At 43.9% G+C, this 17,862-nt stretch overlaps 1 protein-coding gene across 3 annotated transcripts in view; it reads right to left on the bottom strand.

Moving 5' to 3' along the window:
• Nucleotides 1–423: 423 nt before the first annotated feature.
• Nucleotides 424–17,862, bottom strand: part of SMC1A (structural maintenance of chromosomes 1A) — a 46,667-nt gene continuing 29,228 nt past the window's right edge. For 2 of the 3 annotated variants that reach the window (XM_052663789.1, XM_052663788.1), the window contains 7 exons: nt 15,921–16,077; nt 15,371–15,525; nt 15,108–15,259; nt 13,916–13,985; nt 13,516–13,626; nt 1,584–1,718; nt 424–979 (listed from right to left, as the gene is read on the bottom strand). In XM_052663789.1, the coding sequence (XP_052519749.1) occupies nt 827–979; nt 1,584–1,718; nt 13,516–13,626; nt 13,916–13,985; nt 15,108–15,259; nt 15,371–15,525; nt 15,921–16,077 (933 nt within the window). In that variant the 3' untranslated portion in view covers nt 424–826. Of the gene's footprint in view, nt 980–1,583; nt 1,719–7,161; nt 13,093–13,515; nt 13,627–13,915; nt 13,986–15,107; nt 15,260–15,370; nt 15,526–15,920; nt 16,078–17,862 lie in introns of those variants that run through there. The other variant, XM_052663790.1, reaches the window with a different exon arrangement.

Below are 17,862 nucleotides of genomic sequence, written 5' to 3' on the forward strand. Positions count from 1 at the left end.
TAATATTATATATTCCTGTCTCCTTTGTGTTGTTCACACTGGATTCAAAGCTATGAATAGAATATTCGGTCCTTGCCGCCTGGTGGGCAGGGAAAGGAAGTATAACTACCTTTGGTTTCCATAGAGGAAGTGGAGGTCTGTCTCTCATTGAGACTCACACGAAGAGGAATCCCTCCAAACAGGATGAAGATTTAAATACTAGGCAGCCAATAGAGTTCACTCCTTTGGTTATCCAGCATATATCTTTCATCTCAGATTTACTCTAAAAATATGCTTTCACAATATAGTGCCTCATATAAGCAAAAAATGCACATTCCTTCTCTAAAGGGAGACAGCAACAACGTAAGTTATAATGCTTTCATGTGCAAGCAATATAAAACCCAACTCAAACTGGCTTAAATAATAAACGCAATTTATTGGCTCACTTAGCTGACAAGTCCATAGGCAGGGAAGACTTCAGGCCCGGTATGATCAGGAATATGGATCCATTTCTCTGTAATTCTCTTGGCATTGCCTTCTCCATTTGTCAGCTCCATTCTCAGGTAAGCCTTCCACATGCTCAAAAGGTGGCTAACAGCAATCAGACTACATACTTCTTTGCTCATGTCCAAGGGAAGACAGCTATGTCTTCCCTCAAAATCTGAACAAAAAGCTTCAGTGATTGGATCATCTCTGAACCAATCATCACTGTGATAAATCATAAAGCTCTATACCTAGAGCTGGCAATGGGGTCAATTCCACTCAAATTGCACAGCTGTTAATACAATGGGGGAGGAGAGGAATGGATGGTGGAGAACAACTACAAAGGCCACTACAAAGGAGTAAACTAACAAAGAGGAAGATATAAGGTCCAGGAAAGATTGGGTCCAACCCAGAAGAGTAATGAAGGGACGTCCCAGGATGACAGTTGTGCTGCAGGCCTACAGAGCAACCAGTCCAAATTGGAGCAGGAAGACGGAGGGCTCCAGGAGGAAGGTATCTGGGGAAAAAGGGGATTCAAATGATTTTACACTTTCCTTAAGAATTTGGAACAACTTAAGGAGATAAAGTCAGACAACGCAAGGAAAAAAGAAAGGCAATTAGAAACTCCAGGAAAAAACAAAAACTGTATAAGAAAAGAAATGTAATCCTAGGACACTGGAGCATTAGGAACAACATTTATATAATCATAACAACATAAACACTTTATTGACTTTAAACCTTTTAGAATGACCTGTTAGCAAAGTATGGATGATTTAATTTTGGTTATCAAACAGAATATAAATATTATTAATCTTGTTAATATAAAAATATAAATGAGAGAAGTTGAGAGATTGAAAGAGGGAATATAAATCTATTATTTAAAGGTACAAAGGTAAGAAATAGAGGACATATAATTAATGACATGTCTTATATTGGGGGCATGGGAGGAGAGCAGTAGGTGGTATTAATAGCAGGAAGTAACAGATAATGTCTAAAAGTGGTAAGTTGATAAACAGAAAAAAATTGTATATTATTCAAAGATATGAAGATTATTATCAGAAAAGTAAAAAATAAAGTTATAAGTAGACTAGTAGATTTCTAGGACAAGATGGCAGACTTACCACATGTTTATCTCCATTCCCACCTGAAACCTTGCTAAAATAATAGTAAAGGAATTTAAAAAAAAGTATAAAAACACAGTGATGAAGAGAATGTCCGTCAGGAGCAGGTCCATCAGCAAAAGAGATTCCAAATGTCTGGAAGATAGGAAGAAAATGGAGGATTGATGATTGATGAAGCATGGTAGAGGAAGCCACAGCCTGGAGTATGCATGGAGGTGATGCCACTGAGGAGGAGTTGATCTTTCTGTGTAGTAGCCTGGAGTGTCTTGGGCCTTAGCAACGCCAGGTATGATATAGAGTACGAGTGAGATGTTGGTCTGAAAACAGGGTGATAAATTGGGAAGCTGTATACTGAACTGTTAACCCAACCCTCTGTGTACAATTCACAGTAGCCAGGCATCTACCCATTAGGCAAAAACAGACATTTCTTCTCTAAGGCAACTGAACAAGCTCAGAGAAAGATCTTTATGTTTTGGTGCAGCATAGTAGTCAGCTATTTTCCAATCATTCTAAAGGTAAGCCACCAGTCACCTAGCCCTGTACCCCATACACAGAGCTTTGAATCCAATTTTATTGCTGTGTTCTTAAATATGAGCAAACCACTATACATTACCAGGGATCTGAGAAAAGATTACAAATTGAAAGAGACCACAATAAGCAAATGGGGGAAAAACAAATCCCAAAGGAAATAAATATTTCAAAGAACACAATGATATATAAAAATACCTCTATTACTCCAAGAGAGATTCAAGATAATAGTAGACCCATTAAACAAGTACAGGATGATATAAGGAAAGATAACATGAATGGATATTTGGAAATTGTAAAATGTGATTGGTAAAATGAAGAGAAATGCAGGGCTTTCCTGGTGGTCCAGTGGTTAAGAATCTGCCTGCCAATGCAGGGGTCACAGATTCCATCCCTAGTCCGGGAAGATTCCACATGCTGTGTGGCAACCAAGCCTGGGCGCCAAAATTGCCAAGCCTGTGCTCTAGACCCAGTGAACCACAACTACTGAACCCATGTGCCTAGAGAAGCCTGTGCATCACAACTAGAGAGCAGCCCCCACCTACAACAACTAGAGGAAGCCCACGTGGGACAACAAAGACCCAATGCAAGAAGGAAGAAAGAGAGAAAGAAAAGAAGGAAGAAGAAGGGAAGAAAAGAAATGCAAGAGAAGAGTTGGAAAATAAAGTTAAATCTTCTTCCAGAAAGTAAACAAAAACAAAGGGAGAGAGAAAACTAGGAAGGGGAGAGGGAAGGAGGTAGGAGGTGTGGCAGCAGTACACGGAACAGATAAAAATACAAAAGATCAATTCAGAAAGTCTAACATTCCACTTTAATGAGTTCCAGGAGAGAACAACAACAAAAACAGAAAAGAGAAACGTATCAAAGAATTTTATCAAAGAATGTGAGAATTTTCCAGAATTAAAGAATTTCAAAATGAAGAGGTCTATCCAATGACCAATGCAATGAATGACAAATCCCAAAACTTAAACACATAATTAGGAAATTTTAAAACACCACAAACACAGTTTTCAAAAACTTACTATTTAAAGAGGGGAGTGAATGGAGTAGAAGTACTTTTCCCTATTCCTCTCCCCAAGTACAGCTAAAATCCTGGGACATTATATATAAACATAAGACTGAGAAGTGGAGAGAAGGCAAACCTGCTGAGGGCCTCAGTAGCAGAGGAGCAACGTGGTGGTGATTTCTTTGTTTCCTTTTTACCTCACATATCCTAGACTTGGTGCTGGATAAGATGGTAATTAGATAATAACCATTCTACTCCAGCCAAACACCACAGGAAAAACTGTAGTCCCACCAGCAAAGGCCAAGTGGGGAGCTTAGACTTCTACCTTTGCTGGCTATAAAGAGTAACTCTTCCCCTCCTCACTGGGGTAGTGTTTGGGAAGGCTGAGTGGGGAGCCAGAACTTCCACCCTCATCTAAGAGTAATGAGGAAACCCTCTCTCTGGGGTATGAACAGACACTGAGTGGGGATACTGGACTTCCATGTCCAACTGATAGTAACAAGTCAGTGTCTCCTCTTTCACTGCTGGAACAGTGTCTGAGGAGGCAAGGTAAAGCAAGATATTTAAGTAATCCTCATATTTAACCCAATACCCCAAATCCCCAGGTTTCAACTGAAAATCACTCATCATACCAAGAACCAAGAAAACCTCAATTTGAATGAGAAGACACTCAATAGACTCAACACCATGATGACAGAGATGTTAAAAATCATCTGACAAGGGTTTTTACGGAGCCCCATCATAAAAATGCTTTAATGGACAATAAGGAATATGCTTAAAACAAGTGAAAAAATACAAATTGTCAGTAAAGAAATAGAAGATATAAAGAAGAATCAAATGGAAATTGTAGAACTGCAAAATACAATAACCCAAACAAAATGGATGGATGGCAAAAAAGGAGGGGACAGAGGAGAGAATCAGTTAACTGGAAATATAGAACAACAGAAATTACCCAGTCTAGAAGAAGAGAGAAAATAGACTAGGAAAACAGTGAACAGAGCTCAGGGACCTGTGACACTATAAGAAAAAAATCTAACATTCATGTCTTTGAGGTCCCAGAAAGAACAAATAAATGAGTTAATATTTACATAAGAGCAATGAAACTTCAAAGTTCTGTGGGAAAATGGTTTTGAATCTCAAACTTTAGGGGACATCCCTGGCGATCCAGTGGTTAAGACTCTGTGCTTTCACTGCAGGGAGCATGAGTTCAATCCCTGGTCAGGGAACTAATATCCTAATATCCTACGAATGCCTCAAGGTACAGCCACAAAACCACAATCAATCAATCAATCAATCAAACAAAAAAGCCCACAAGAAATGAAACTTTGTATCCAAGCATAGGAATGGAATACAGTATCCAGGAAGTCTATCTCCTATACAACCTTTCTGAGAAGTTACTTGAGGATGTATACTATCAAAACAATGGGAACCACCAGTAAATAGTCATATAACCAAGGAAAGCTGCGAAGGAAAGTTCCAAAATGACAGTCATGCATCAGGCCTGGAGAACAACTAGTCCAGATTTGAGAAAGGGATGGAGGGTTCCAAAAAGAGGGTCTTTTTTGTTTGGGGGGCAGCAGACTTGATGTACCTAATGCAATAGAGATTTTTGAAAAGAAAAAATGGAATATATGAAAAAGTAAAATAGTAAAAGAGAAACAGAATTAGAAACTTCCAAAAAAATGAAAAATTGCTACAAGGAAAAAATTATAAAAGTACATCGATTGGCTCTGCAATGAACAATATTTACAGTCATGTTAATAATAACTGTTTATTGCTTTTAAACTTCTAGGATCAAACTAAAAACACACACAGAAAAAGCCTTAATCTGATTACAGAATAGAATTCAATGTTACCAACTTTGATATATAAAAGACCAGATGATAGAAGTTGAGAGGTTGAACAGTGGGGAAGAAGGCAAATAGGAAAGGTATTCTCATCTAACAAAGTTCTGGTTCAGAAAAATGGTCTCTCATGGAACAAGGAATCACAGTGTTGCTTAAATTCAGAAAAGTTATCTAACAGAGAAACTAAATCATATTAAAAACAGGAAGGACAAGAATCGAACTTGGTATAAATTATCTAAATCCTCATCTGTCATAGCAGGACATAAAAGACACATCATATGGCATATTATTTAGAAGTGGGGATAACAATCAGAAGAAATAATGAAAAGTGGATGCTAATAACAAGATGGTAGATGTCCAACTGTTTGTGACCCCATGGACTATTCAGCCCATGGAATTCTCCAAGCCAGAATACTGGAGTGGGTAGCTATTCCCTTCTCCAGGAGATCCTCCCAACCCAGGGCTCAAACCCAGGGCTCCCACATTGCAGGTGGATTCTTTACCTGCTGAGCCACAAGGAAAGATCAAGAATACTGGAGTGGGTAGCCTATCCCTTCTCCAGGGTATCTTCCTGACCCAGGAATTGAACCGAGGTCTCCTGCATTGCAGGCAGATTCTTTACCAACTGTGCTATCATGCAGGGAAACCCCTCAGAAAAGTTATTTAACAGAGAAACTAAATCATATTAGAAGCAGGAAGGACAAGAGTTGAACTTGGTGTAAATTACCTAAATCCTTATCTGTCATAGCAGGACATGAAAGACACATCACATGGAATATTAGATATGGAAATAACAATCAGAAGAAATAACTAAAAGTGGATGCTAAAAACAAGATGGTAGAGTAGGGATGGGGGCACATGTGTGTCAGTACTTTTTTGGTACTGGTTTTATTGATTTGTTTTCTGAACATTGTGTATGCATTACTTCTATTTTAAAATGAACACATATTTAAGATTAATTTTTAAAAACAGAAAAAGGACACTCCTGCCCACCACTTACTCCCTCCCCCCACATCCCCTTGTTCCTGGCAGACCTAATGGTATCAGAATATAAAAATCTTTGAGAAACCTTAGTCTCCTTTCCTACCTCTCCCCTTAAATGTAGCTTTATTGCAGTCAAACTGGAATATTCATTAACCCAGACTTGCCATATTTGCTTGGAAATATTACTCCTTATCTCCATTAGTTGGAATCTTCCCTATTGTTCAAGGCTTAGCTCAAATTCCACCTCCTCCAAAGTCTTCCTTAGTCCACTGGCAGAACTTTCTCCCTTCTCACTAACTTCTGAGTATTCATTCATGCCTCTATGACACATGCATGTTCTTTACTCATATGTTATTTATGTCAATGTTTCATGCCCCCAACCATCCTTCATACCAGCTATTAGAGTCATCTTCCTAAAATACCGATCTGTCACTTCTCTGCTTCAAACCCTTCTTCGGTTTCCTATTGCCCATAGAATGAAAGCTAAGTGTGATTGCCTGGCTTCCACTTCTTCCACTGGTCCCCCCAAAACCCATGTGCTTTCACACTATGTATCTTTCTTAAGCAATTCTTCTGTTGGCAATATTCTTTCCTTCTTTTCTACATGGTAAACAGAAATTCTTCCTTCAAGTGCCCCCTTCTCTATTAAGGCTCTCCTGAAAATACCCTCCATCCCACCCCACCCCGCCCCAGGAAGAACCACCTAATGGTCACGTTCTCTACTCTGCCTCATCTACACTTGTCAGTTCTTTTGTCACAGTTGATGCACATATCTGCTTAATTATCTGAGCCCTCAGGTAAACTGAATTCCTGGAGTATAGGGAATATATTTTATCTCCAGAACCAAGCACAGGGCTTGACATGCTGCAGGAGCTCTATATATGCTTGCTGAATGAATGGATGGCAAAGTGATGACTAAGTGAATACTGGAAAGAACTAATGAGCAAATGCTTATACTATTGCATGAATGATAAGTGAATGAATGAGTTATCCAGAAGTAATGAATAAATGACTGACTGGATGAGGAAAAGCAGCCAATGAGTAAGTGAATGAAAAGTTCCTGTGCCAGTGAGGGTGTGAGAGAATGAATTTCCACCTGTGTCTTGGTTCAAACCTACCTGTAAGATCTTCTGCCCTATTCTCCACCCATCTAAAGTACACACCAGTGTTAACCTTTTTTAGATTATAAGGAACAGACACACTCAGCTTAGTGATGGAGATTTATTGAAGCATTCACAGGGAAATAAGGAAGACAAAAACAGCTACACAGGCAGCCTCACAGAACAGAAACTTGAAAATGGTTTTTGATCCAAAGCAGCACTAGAGCCTGGCTTATCTTGTCACCCCCTCAGCTGCAGGCATCTGTTGCTCCCTTCTCTAGTGCTTCTCAAAATGGTGACTCAACTTCTTTCTGGCAGTTTATACTCCTCCTACTGCTACTGACTACCTTCTCTCTGCTCCCCTCCACGCCAGCCAGTGGCCTTCAGGGCACAGCTTCTGGGCCTCCCGGCTCCTGCAGCTTCCTGGCTTCTGGGGCTTCAGCTCCAATTAATCGGGGGCTTCTCTGTGCTGTAATTTCTGCTTGCCTGGTCTATCCTGCCTCTTTGCTTCTTGCTGCCTCACTGCCACAAGGTTGCAGCTACCTTGGGGCTCTTGCAGTCTCATTTCTTCTGCTGCCTCATGGATCTTGTCTGTTCAAGCCTTCTGCTGCTTTGTGGATCTCACAGATTCAGGGTTTTGTCTCATGGTTTCTGTTCCTCTAGGCTACTGCTACATCGTGGCTCCTATTGCTTCATGGCTTCTGTGTCCTTTTGGCCCACTGTCTTGCTGCTTCATGGCTTCTGCTACCTGTGGCCCCACATTCTCACATGCCTCATGGTTTTTGCAGCTTTCTCCTTGTTTTTGCTATTCAGTTTCTGACATTCTTCATCCAACACCACGTCTGCCTTGCTAAATTCTAATTGTTCATTTCTTCTGAATGCCTCACTTTCAGCCTCCCTGAAAAAGGATCTGATTGTTTCATACATTTGCCATCTCATACAGGCCATGGCTAGGAGGTAGAGTTCTTACATCAGTCTACCTAATAGGCCATCATCCAGCTTAGAGACTGGCTGTCCATGAGTAAGATACTATCCCAACTTTGTCATCTGTGGCCAGGATTGTGAGGTCACATGGTACAGAGCATGGCAACTCATGCTTAAGAAACCCCTTAAAAGGGACTGTGGGCATGGCAGGTCTGCTGAGGGCTTCCAAAAGGGAGCAGTGTAACTGGCAAGCTTCTTGTTCACCTGTCCAGTACCAGTGACTTTCAAAGGCCAACCTTCTCCTTGGCCTTTTCTGCCTGTTCTGATCTGCAATGGGAGAAATCAAGGCTCTAGGGGCAATGTGGAAAGGGAACTTAGGTTCCAGTTCTGGCTCCTACATTTCCTAGTAGTGGGGCCTTAGGCAAGTTTCTTCCCCCTGAGAGCCTCAGGAGGGGACTGGACGAAGTCTGTAGGTTCCCTTACAGGTCTGGTGTTTGAGTATCTCCCTTTAGGTTACTGTATAAGGGACGTAAGTCTTATCTGGGGAAGCCCTCAAAAACATCTGAGGTAGGAAAGAGGGAGTCAAGAGTCCCACCTTGGAAGGGCACAGGAGGTGCTTAGCCAAGATTTATTGAACTCAATGAATGAATCAATGGCTGGGGAGGAGGGGGAGACCACACAGCACACAGAGAATGTTTACTTAACTTGAGGAATTTCAATTGCTGAGGAGGCTGGAGGGAGATTCTGATTCAGATAGATGATGGAAGAGAATGATTGGGACAGAGTAGGAATCTTGGCTATTAACAAGCATCCATTCTATCCTCCCAGTCACACTTCACATCCAATAATCAGTCACCAAGTCTGCTTCACCTCTTCCTTCAATGGCTCACACCTTATCATCTCCAATCCAGTCCCACTGCCCTTGCCCTTCAGTAGACTAGTATTTTCAATAGTTCCCTAACTAATATGTCTCCACTTTCTCCTTCACACATGCATTCATTCATTCAAAAACTATTTTTTGGATGTCTATTTGGGGTCAGGCACTGTGCTTTTTGCTGGGTGTATACTAGTAGCAAGATAGCCCCACCCCCATGGGGCTTATAGCTTATTTGGAGAGATAAAACAGGCAAATATAAAAGTGTGAGAATTGAACTGGGAAACTAAGGAAGCATATAGTTTGAGCATCTAACCTAATCTACTTTCACACTGGCAAGCCAGAAAGGGGCTTGTTTTTTATCTAGTCTCCTCTGCTGTCTCCAACCCACAGTTCCCAAACCTGGCTGCACCCTAGTTACATCCTCACATTTATAAGCTCTCCAGATCCTGAGGCCCCTACCCAGTTATGGAAACTGAATTTTTAGGTGGTGGTGGTGGTAGGGGGATGTCATCCAGGATGCACCATGTGTTTCTGGTATACAGCCAGTGAGGGAACCAAACTGTTCTATGAGGTAAGTCTGTTCTATAGCCAGGCTCTTATGACTCTCTTCAAATCTGGTTCCTGACTACCTCTCCAGCTTCACTTCTTGCTACTTTTCCCCAGCCCAGGAAACCTTATGGCTCAGTATTTCTGAACTGGTGGGCTGTTTCTTGACCACAGGTCTTGTGCATACTGTTCCCACTACCTGGAAATCCCTTCCAACTCAACTGGCTAATTCCTACCAGTCCTTGGAGACTCAGCTCAGGTTTCACCCCCTAGACTAGAGGATGTCTCCCCTGAACCTCTACCTAAGCCAGATGCCCTTCCTATATCCATGCTCCTGTCACAGCGCTGATCACATTGGTTTATGAATTGCCTCCCCAACTAGACACTGAACTCCTCAAGGACAGGATAAAGATTTGGTTCATGTTTGTGTCCCCAGACTAAGGCTACTAGGTCCAGAACATAAGGGAGTCAACCTAGTGTCCCCCAACTAGCCCTAGGGATTTCACTCAGGTCCAGCTGGCTCTTGGAAACACACCAGTGTCTGCTCTCCTCTGGGCACAGCCTACACTGAGCATGTGTTGCCTTGTGATGACAGGAGGCACTGTGACACAAGAGAAAGCACTGGGCAAACAGAGGAGATCCTAGTTGAAGTCTAGACTCTGCAGTGGAACCACTGGGATCTCAAGACAAGTCATCTCACCTCTCTGAGCCTCAGGATTTAAATCCTTTGTAGCACTTTTGTTCCAATGTACCAGGGCCTTAGCCTGAGGCAATTACCCAGATTATCATCCACACCTACTGAATTAGATTTCCAGGCGTGGGACCAGAGCAAGGAGCTCCACATCCTTTGGACATGGGAGTGCAGCAAGGAACTGCTGCTTTTCATTATAAGCCCTTCTGTATTATTTTATTTTCTAACTGGTATATATATTGCTTTGATTCTTAAAAAGGAAAAAGAGGGAGTTCACTGGTGGCCTAGTGGTCAGGATTCTGGGCTTTCACTACCACGGCCGAGGTTCAATCCCTGGTTGGGGAACTGAGATCCTGCAAGCCACACAGTGCAGACAGAAAAAAAGAAAAAGAAAAAGCTTCACAGGTGATTCCAGTGAACAGCCAAGGTTGATAACCACCCTCACAATGAGAAAACACAAGACTGAATTGGAGGGCCTGGGTTCAAACCTTCACTGCTACCTGGTAGCTGGGTTACTTCACCTTCCTGGGCCTCAGTCTCCTCATCTGTAAAGTGGGAAGAATAGCAATTACTACGTTTAAAAGCCTGTGATGACCTAGATGTCAGCCAAATTGCTTCAGATATATTTCATCTTCCTTACATGGCTGCAAGGTAGGTGTATATTACCTCCTTTCCTTTGTGAGGAAACCGAGGCTCAGGGAGGTGAACTAACGGGCTCAAGTTTCTGCAGCTAGGATTTGAATCAGGGTGACTCCCAAATTGTGCTTTTCCACATATGCCAGCATTTCCCAAATTATGGCACACACACCACAAGTGGTATGTGATTTCTTTGGTTGAACACACATAAATTTATTTTGTCTTGATAGTTGTCCCTTTTCATATGTATTAGGAAATACATACTTAACACATCAAACCCATTGTTTCACGGTTATCGCTACTTAGGATGAAACTAAAGTAGATAACAATATTAGACCTAAGACAACCTCAAGAAAAATACTGGGTAAATAGTACAGGAGGGCAATTTGGCAGTATCTATTAAAAACAAAAGTATAAATAGCCTATGACTCTGCAATTCAATTTCTAGGAATCTACCCTAGGTAAGTTTTCACACACACACAAATGCTCCTGCTTAGCATCCTATAAAAGCAAAAACAGAAAACAGTCTATCACATGAGAAATGGGTAAATGTGGTAGAGTCACATAATGGCAATCTACCTAACAATTACAAAGGATGAACTGCTTCTACATTTAGCAACATGCATAAATCTCAAAAATATAGCTAAGCAAAGAAAGAAAACTGCAGAATGAGTCAATATATCATCTGCATTAAACACAATATATTCAATGAATTCACATGTAAAAGTCTTAAAGTTAAGATGGATGTACAACAGACATTACAGCAATTTAGATGGGACGGGAGAATGCTAGTTGAATGACTACTATTATTTGCAACAATCTAATTTCTTAAAAAGAAAATTCACTCATTACTTGGGTAATTACAATTGATTAAACTTTTAAAAAACAAAAATGTAGTATACAGATCAGGACAAGGTGATGGTCTGATGGTGTATGTGAAGTAGCAAAGACTGATCTCATGGCAGCACACTGAGCTGCCTCTGCAACTAACAGTTATTTCCCAAAAGGAACATCACACACATTTAGCCAGGATGTGGCCCAGGCTACCTCTCCCCTACCTCCTCACAACCCAGGTCGAGATCTAGGCACTCAGTTATATGTGATTTAAGCTACAGGGTTCCTTAGGCCCTCCACTTACCAGGTAAACCCCATCAATGCCCTGGAACTTCTCCAATAACCAGAGCATTCGCCATCTCCCAAATCTGGAGGCTCCTTCTGTCCTTAACAATTGGGATCAGAAGCCCTCAGGCGTTAGGCATGTGAAGACTTGTATTCTGAGGTGTTGGCACCTACTGGGCTCTAAGCAAGGATAAGGCCTCCAGTGAGGAGTTTGACATCACTAAATCCTATGAGGTAGGTAAATACTGTTAGCCCCATTTTATAAATGAGGAAACTGAGGCACAGAAAGGTCAAATGACTTGCCCAGCATCAAACTAGAAAGTAATAAAAAATGGGACTAGAATTGTCCCCAGAGCCCAGGCTCTGCTCTTAGTACCCAACCAAATCCTACCAACTTAAGGTCCAGTTCAAAAGTGACCTCCGGAAAGCCTGGAGGTGATCGTCCTCTTTTCGAATTCAAAGCACCTATACCTGATTCACCTAACCATGGGAACTCATGAACTAGCATCTTCCTAGTAGGAGGGTAGAGATCATGTCTGACTCAGTTCTGTATTCCTAGCATAGAGTCTGACAAACAGGTGTTCAGTATGTGTCTGATTAACACACAAAATGAATGAAAACATGAATGAGGGCAGTTTCACGGAACTGCCTGAATCCTATGAGGTCCGGAATACTTCTGCCCAGCTCCGGGGTGCTGTCATACTAAGCTCTCTTGGAATCAAATTCAGCCTAGGCTCCTTCTAAAATGGGTCTCTATTATCTTTATTATTTTGCAAGCACACCCACATGTGCACATGCAGACATATATACACACACATACATACTCACACATAAGCAAAATGCAAGGGGCCCCAGAGGACCCATGATTATGGATGATGGGAGAAGGTCTGGAAGGGAGGGAAGGGGGATGGACAGATGGCCCTGTTCAGCTCAGTTCAGCTCAGCTCTCCACCTCCTTCCAGAGGCCAGGATGCTCCCTGAAACTCAGGAATTTTTGCTCCAGAACTAATATCACCTCTGTTCCTCTTCGTGCTTGATAGCAGTGCCTAAATCCCATGATTATACCAAACAGGGACAGGAAGTAGGGGAAGGTTGGGAACCAAATATCCAGAGAGTGGGAGAGGGGCAGCTTAAGGATCCAGACTGGGTAGGAGGGCAGAACTACTGCTACTGCTCATTGGGGTTGGGGTTGGCATCTGGGTACTTGGTGAGGTCGAAGGTCAGGACTTTGCTGATCACACAGTCCCCTTGCTGAAGGAGGAGGGAGAAAAAGAAAAATAAAATTGTAAGGAGAGAATTAAGAGGGGTCTAGTGCCCTAGGACTGGGGAGCTTCAAACCCTCCTCCCTACATACCTGCCCAAAGCCCAGGCTCTGGTTCTCTGGGTGTGAGAAGATTTGCTCAGTCCCATGTGCCTTCTCTACCTGCCTATTTCTCTACTTTTGTCCTTTTCTCTGTCTGGGTGCCTCTGCCCTGCCTTTCTACCTGTCACCAAATCCAATGGCCCTGCCCAGCTTGGCTGGTAAGCCTCCAGGACAGGGCTCCAACAAGGCTGTTCATGAACTAAGTCCCTATGCTCCCCCACCCCCCATGCCCCTCCACTGCAGCCTTCCCTTCCTGCCCTGGGGAGTCAGGCAGGGAGTGGGGGCTGGCTCCTGAGCCAGGCCCGCCCTACCTCAGGGTAGACTCCAATGAGGCTCTCAGCCTTGGTGTAGAACTCCTCCTTGAGAGAAATGACGATGGCCTGGAAGTTGCAAGTTGACTGCTCCTTGATGTAATTTGCCACCTGTGGGAGGGGCCACCAAGCATTTAGTAGGGCTGGCTGAAGCCCTAACACTCCCTGGCTTATACAGTCAGAACCAGAGGCGGGTGGGGTAGGGTAGGGGGTGGAGGGTTGGGGGAAGAGAGGCTGAGAGGAGGCTACTGACTAGTACAGTGTGGATGACCCTCGGCCCAGCCTCCCGGGCACAGAGAACAGGCGGCAGGAACGGCTAGGGCACACTCAGGAGTTATTCCCTGAAACCCAGCCCCGACTTGGGGGCCTCTTTCCCGGGCCCCACTTTCCTTGCACCCACCTTGCCAATGTTGGTGTTATCCAGGGCAGCATCGATCTCATCCAGGACGAAGAAAGGGGCTGGCTTGTAGCTGGGAGGGAACCGGTAGGTAAGCTGATACTGATGGGAGCAGAGGTAGGGCATGACAGCCCTAGGGCCCATCACACAGGCTGGCACCCCCTTCCGTTTCTTCAGAGACTAAAAACCCCAGGTCTGAATGTTGCCTGAGTCCCTAAAGGCCAGTACACCAACCGAACTCTCCTTTGCATCCATCTCTGCGCTCCAGGATCCCGCAGAACCAAAAGATATGGTCCTCTCTGGAGTGTCCAGGTTGGTTGAGGAGATAAAGCTGTCCTAGGCTCTGGTCATACTGACCAAGCTACCTGGAGGTTGAACCCCACCTACCCACTCACACCATGTCTCCCTGTCTCTGTGCATGTTGTACCCTCTGCCTTGGAATGCCTACTGGTCTCCCTGGCTAACTTCTACTTATCCTTTGCATTTCCTACTCAAGTGTCACCAGCCCTTGAAAGTCTTTCTTGGCCACCCACACCCTCCCAGACTGGGTTGGTGGCTCTCCTCTGTGCGTCCAACAGCACACACACTTACCCAGTTATAACATTTAGCTCCCTGTTTACACATCTGGCTTCCACTAGACCATGAGCTCCTCGAGGACAGAAACCATGTATGACTCATCTGTGTCCCTAATCCCCCAATAGGATGGTAAAGAGCAGCCATCAAGAAATGCTCACTGACTGACGCTGTGCAATCAAGCACTAAGTTGTAGGGGGCAGTCAGATTCAAGGACTGTTGGCATTTAGGAAGGGGAGGTCAGGGTATGCCACAGTGGTTGAAGCAGGCTTCCTAGAGGAACAGGAGGAGGAGAATGCAATGTGAAGGGGTGGTAGGTGACGGCCAAGCTAGATTTGCATGAAAAGAAAGGGCTTATGAGCCAGCAACCATGTGAGCAAAAGCTTGGAGGTGGGACTGAATACATGCAGGGGAGGGCATGCAGAATGGATGAGGGTGGATTGGGAAGATAAGTCCAGGAAACCAAGGACAGATATGCTGCAGCAGGTAGGGAAACAGATGCAATCCAGAGTCCACCAGATCATCTTCACCTCTGCAGATCTATGCATATCCGTGGACCCCAGAGCCTCTGGTGGCCTCAGCACAGTCTCCACCAACTGCCCTGCAGGGGGCACAGCCTTACCTGTGGATGGCAAAGAGCAGGGCCAGAGCTGCAACTGTTTTCTCCCCCCCTGACAAGTTGTCCATGGGTCGGAAGCGTTTGCCAGGAGCCACACAGTTGTAGTTTATGCCATCCAAGTAGGGCTCCTCAGGGTTCTCAGGGCCCAGGAACGCCTAGGGGGAGAGGAGATGGGTCAGGTCTAGATGGGAATGAGGACAGGAAGCCTAGAGGGAAGGTCAAATGAGGATGGGTAAGGGTCATTTGGGCAAGGGGCTCCAGCCTACCTGAGCACTGCTGTTACGGGACAGGGCCTTGTAGATCTCATCAATGTTGGTGGCCACTGATTCAAAACAGGCATTGAAGCGGTCAAAGCGTTCCTTCTTGATCTGTTCAAATGCCTGCTTGGCCTTCTTGGCTCGCTTTCGGGCTGCCTCAAATTCTACCACAAGAGAAAGACAGGCGACCCCTCAGTACCCAGGCTCTGCCAAGGCTGAGATCCATGCTCTGGCAAAAACAAGTGACAATACACAGAGCAGGGACATCCCACAGGGAGAGGAATGCCTGGGGAGGGGCCCAGGAAGACAATTCCACAATTACCTGTGTCCAGTGGGCTGGTCACATGCTGTGTGACCTTAGGCAGGTCATTCTTTCTCTAAACCTCAGCAGTTCTCTACTTTAAAGCAGATGTGATAATTCCCTACTACTTAGGGCTCTTGGGAGTTTTGAGGAAGAAAGCATGTAAGAACAGGAGCTGTTGGTATGTACAACAGGCCCCTGCCATACCTCCAGACTCCTGCCTTCATCTTAGGCCTGAGTAAAAGAAGAAACTCTTACCGTCTGAGGTCTCTTGGAACTTGTCTCGGACACTTTCCAGCTTTTCCATGGCCTTCATGTTGGGGGCAGCAATACGCTGGAGCACACTCTGCTGCTCATTCAGCTTCTGCTGCAGCGTGTTCATCTCCTGCTTGATCTCCTCCTCAGCCTGGGCATCCTGCAAAGCCCAGGCCCAGCAGCATTAAGAAGGGCCAGGCCCCTACAGAGATACCTGATCCAGTGGGGGCCTGCTCCCATGCAGAAGGCAGGTTCTTTTTCCCAACCCTGCTGCTCTCATCAGATCCTGACCAAAGTAACCATTTCCCACTGTCCCTAGAAATTACAGGCTCACGTCACTTTTCTCATCTGTAGCCCTTCCCCTTTGGACTGCAAGGAGACCAAACCAGTCAATGCTAAAGAAAATTAACTCTGAACATTCACTGGAAAGACTGATGCTGAAGCTGAGGCTCCCATACTTTGGCCACCTGATGCGAAGAGCTGACTTCTTGGAAAAAATCCTGATGCTGGGAAAAATAGAAGGCAGGAGGAGAAGGGGATGACAGAGGACAAGATGGCATCACTGACTCACTGGGTGTGAGTTTGAACAAGCTCCAGGAGATGGTGAAGGACAAGGAAGCCTGGTGTGCTGCAATCCGTGGGGACACAAAGGAGTCGGACACAACTGAGCATCTGAACAACAATAATAAAGCCCTTCCCCCAGGCCCTGTCAGCCTCTCCATCTCTCAGCTGATGGTGCCCCTCTCTGGCTCTCAGCCAAGGTCATGAGCGAGCACCATCTCAGGGTGACCTACACACAGGCTCGTCTGGATTCCATTTACAGCTGTACAATGAATAAGACAATGCATATTTTCTGCTCAGATCACTACACCTGAGCAAATTCCACTTGAACTTGGTTTTAAGTCTTATGGATACTGCAATGCATATCTGGGCTTGTGCCTTTCTGTCACTTTTAGTCAATAAATATTACTAAATGCCTTCCAACACCAGGCACTGACCCCTCTTATCTCGTGAGCCCGGGCTCCTGTACTCATAGAGCTCATGGAGTAACAGAGGAATGTATATAAGTAAACAATCTCATATAGTGAATAACCAAACAATCATAAACAGATGGTGATGGGTCAGCACACAAGTGCACTTACTCAGATACGGGCTAGGGAAGGCTTTCAGGAATATTTTTAAGCTCAGGCCTATAGGATGAATGGTGAGAATGGAGAGAAAGAACAGTCTTCTATGCACATATCACATGCAAAACCAGGGTTTATCCAAGGTTCGTTCAAGGAAATCAAAGCAATTCAAAAGAGTAACCAACTTTAACGAACTTCAAAAACCAAATGGGAATTCCCCGGTGGTCCAGTGGTTAGGATTTGGTGTTTTCATTGCTGGAGCCTGGGTTCAATACCTGATCAGGGAATTAAGATTCTGCACACCAAGCGGTGCAGGAAAAAAAAAAAAGTGCCAAATAAAGGGCAATTCAACATGGCAACAGTAGCAATCTTTTATCTAAGAGAGAGAAGGTGAATATATTTGCATATAAGTATGTTTGTATTTTAAACATACAACAACAAAATGATAATCCAAAAACTGAAATGGTCACACATAGAGGGAGGTGAAGTTAGACAAGAAAAGAAAACTAAACTTCTCTTCACATACTTTGTATTATACTTCTGGATTTAGAATCAAATGACGAATTTACATAATTATAAAACAAAATTAAGATGAATCAAAATGTGAAAGCCACTGGGTTAAAAAAGAAATATTAGGGGAACAAGATATTCACAAGATGCCAAAAAGTCACCCTAAAGATTCCTTATTACTTACAATGGTAAAAGTGTATGCTTAGTATTGAGAAATCTGGCAATAGATACCTTAACTGAGGCTCAAACTTAGCATCATGCATAGTAGGACACTGACACGTGCCTCCAGCAATATAAAGTACATAGTA

Source organism: Budorcas taxicolor, chromosome X (genome assembly GCF_023091745.1).
Source record: "Budorcas taxicolor isolate Tak-1 chromosome X, Takin1.1, whole genome shotgun sequence".
NCBI lineage: Eukaryota > Metazoa > Chordata > Mammalia > Artiodactyla > Bovidae > Budorcas > Budorcas taxicolor.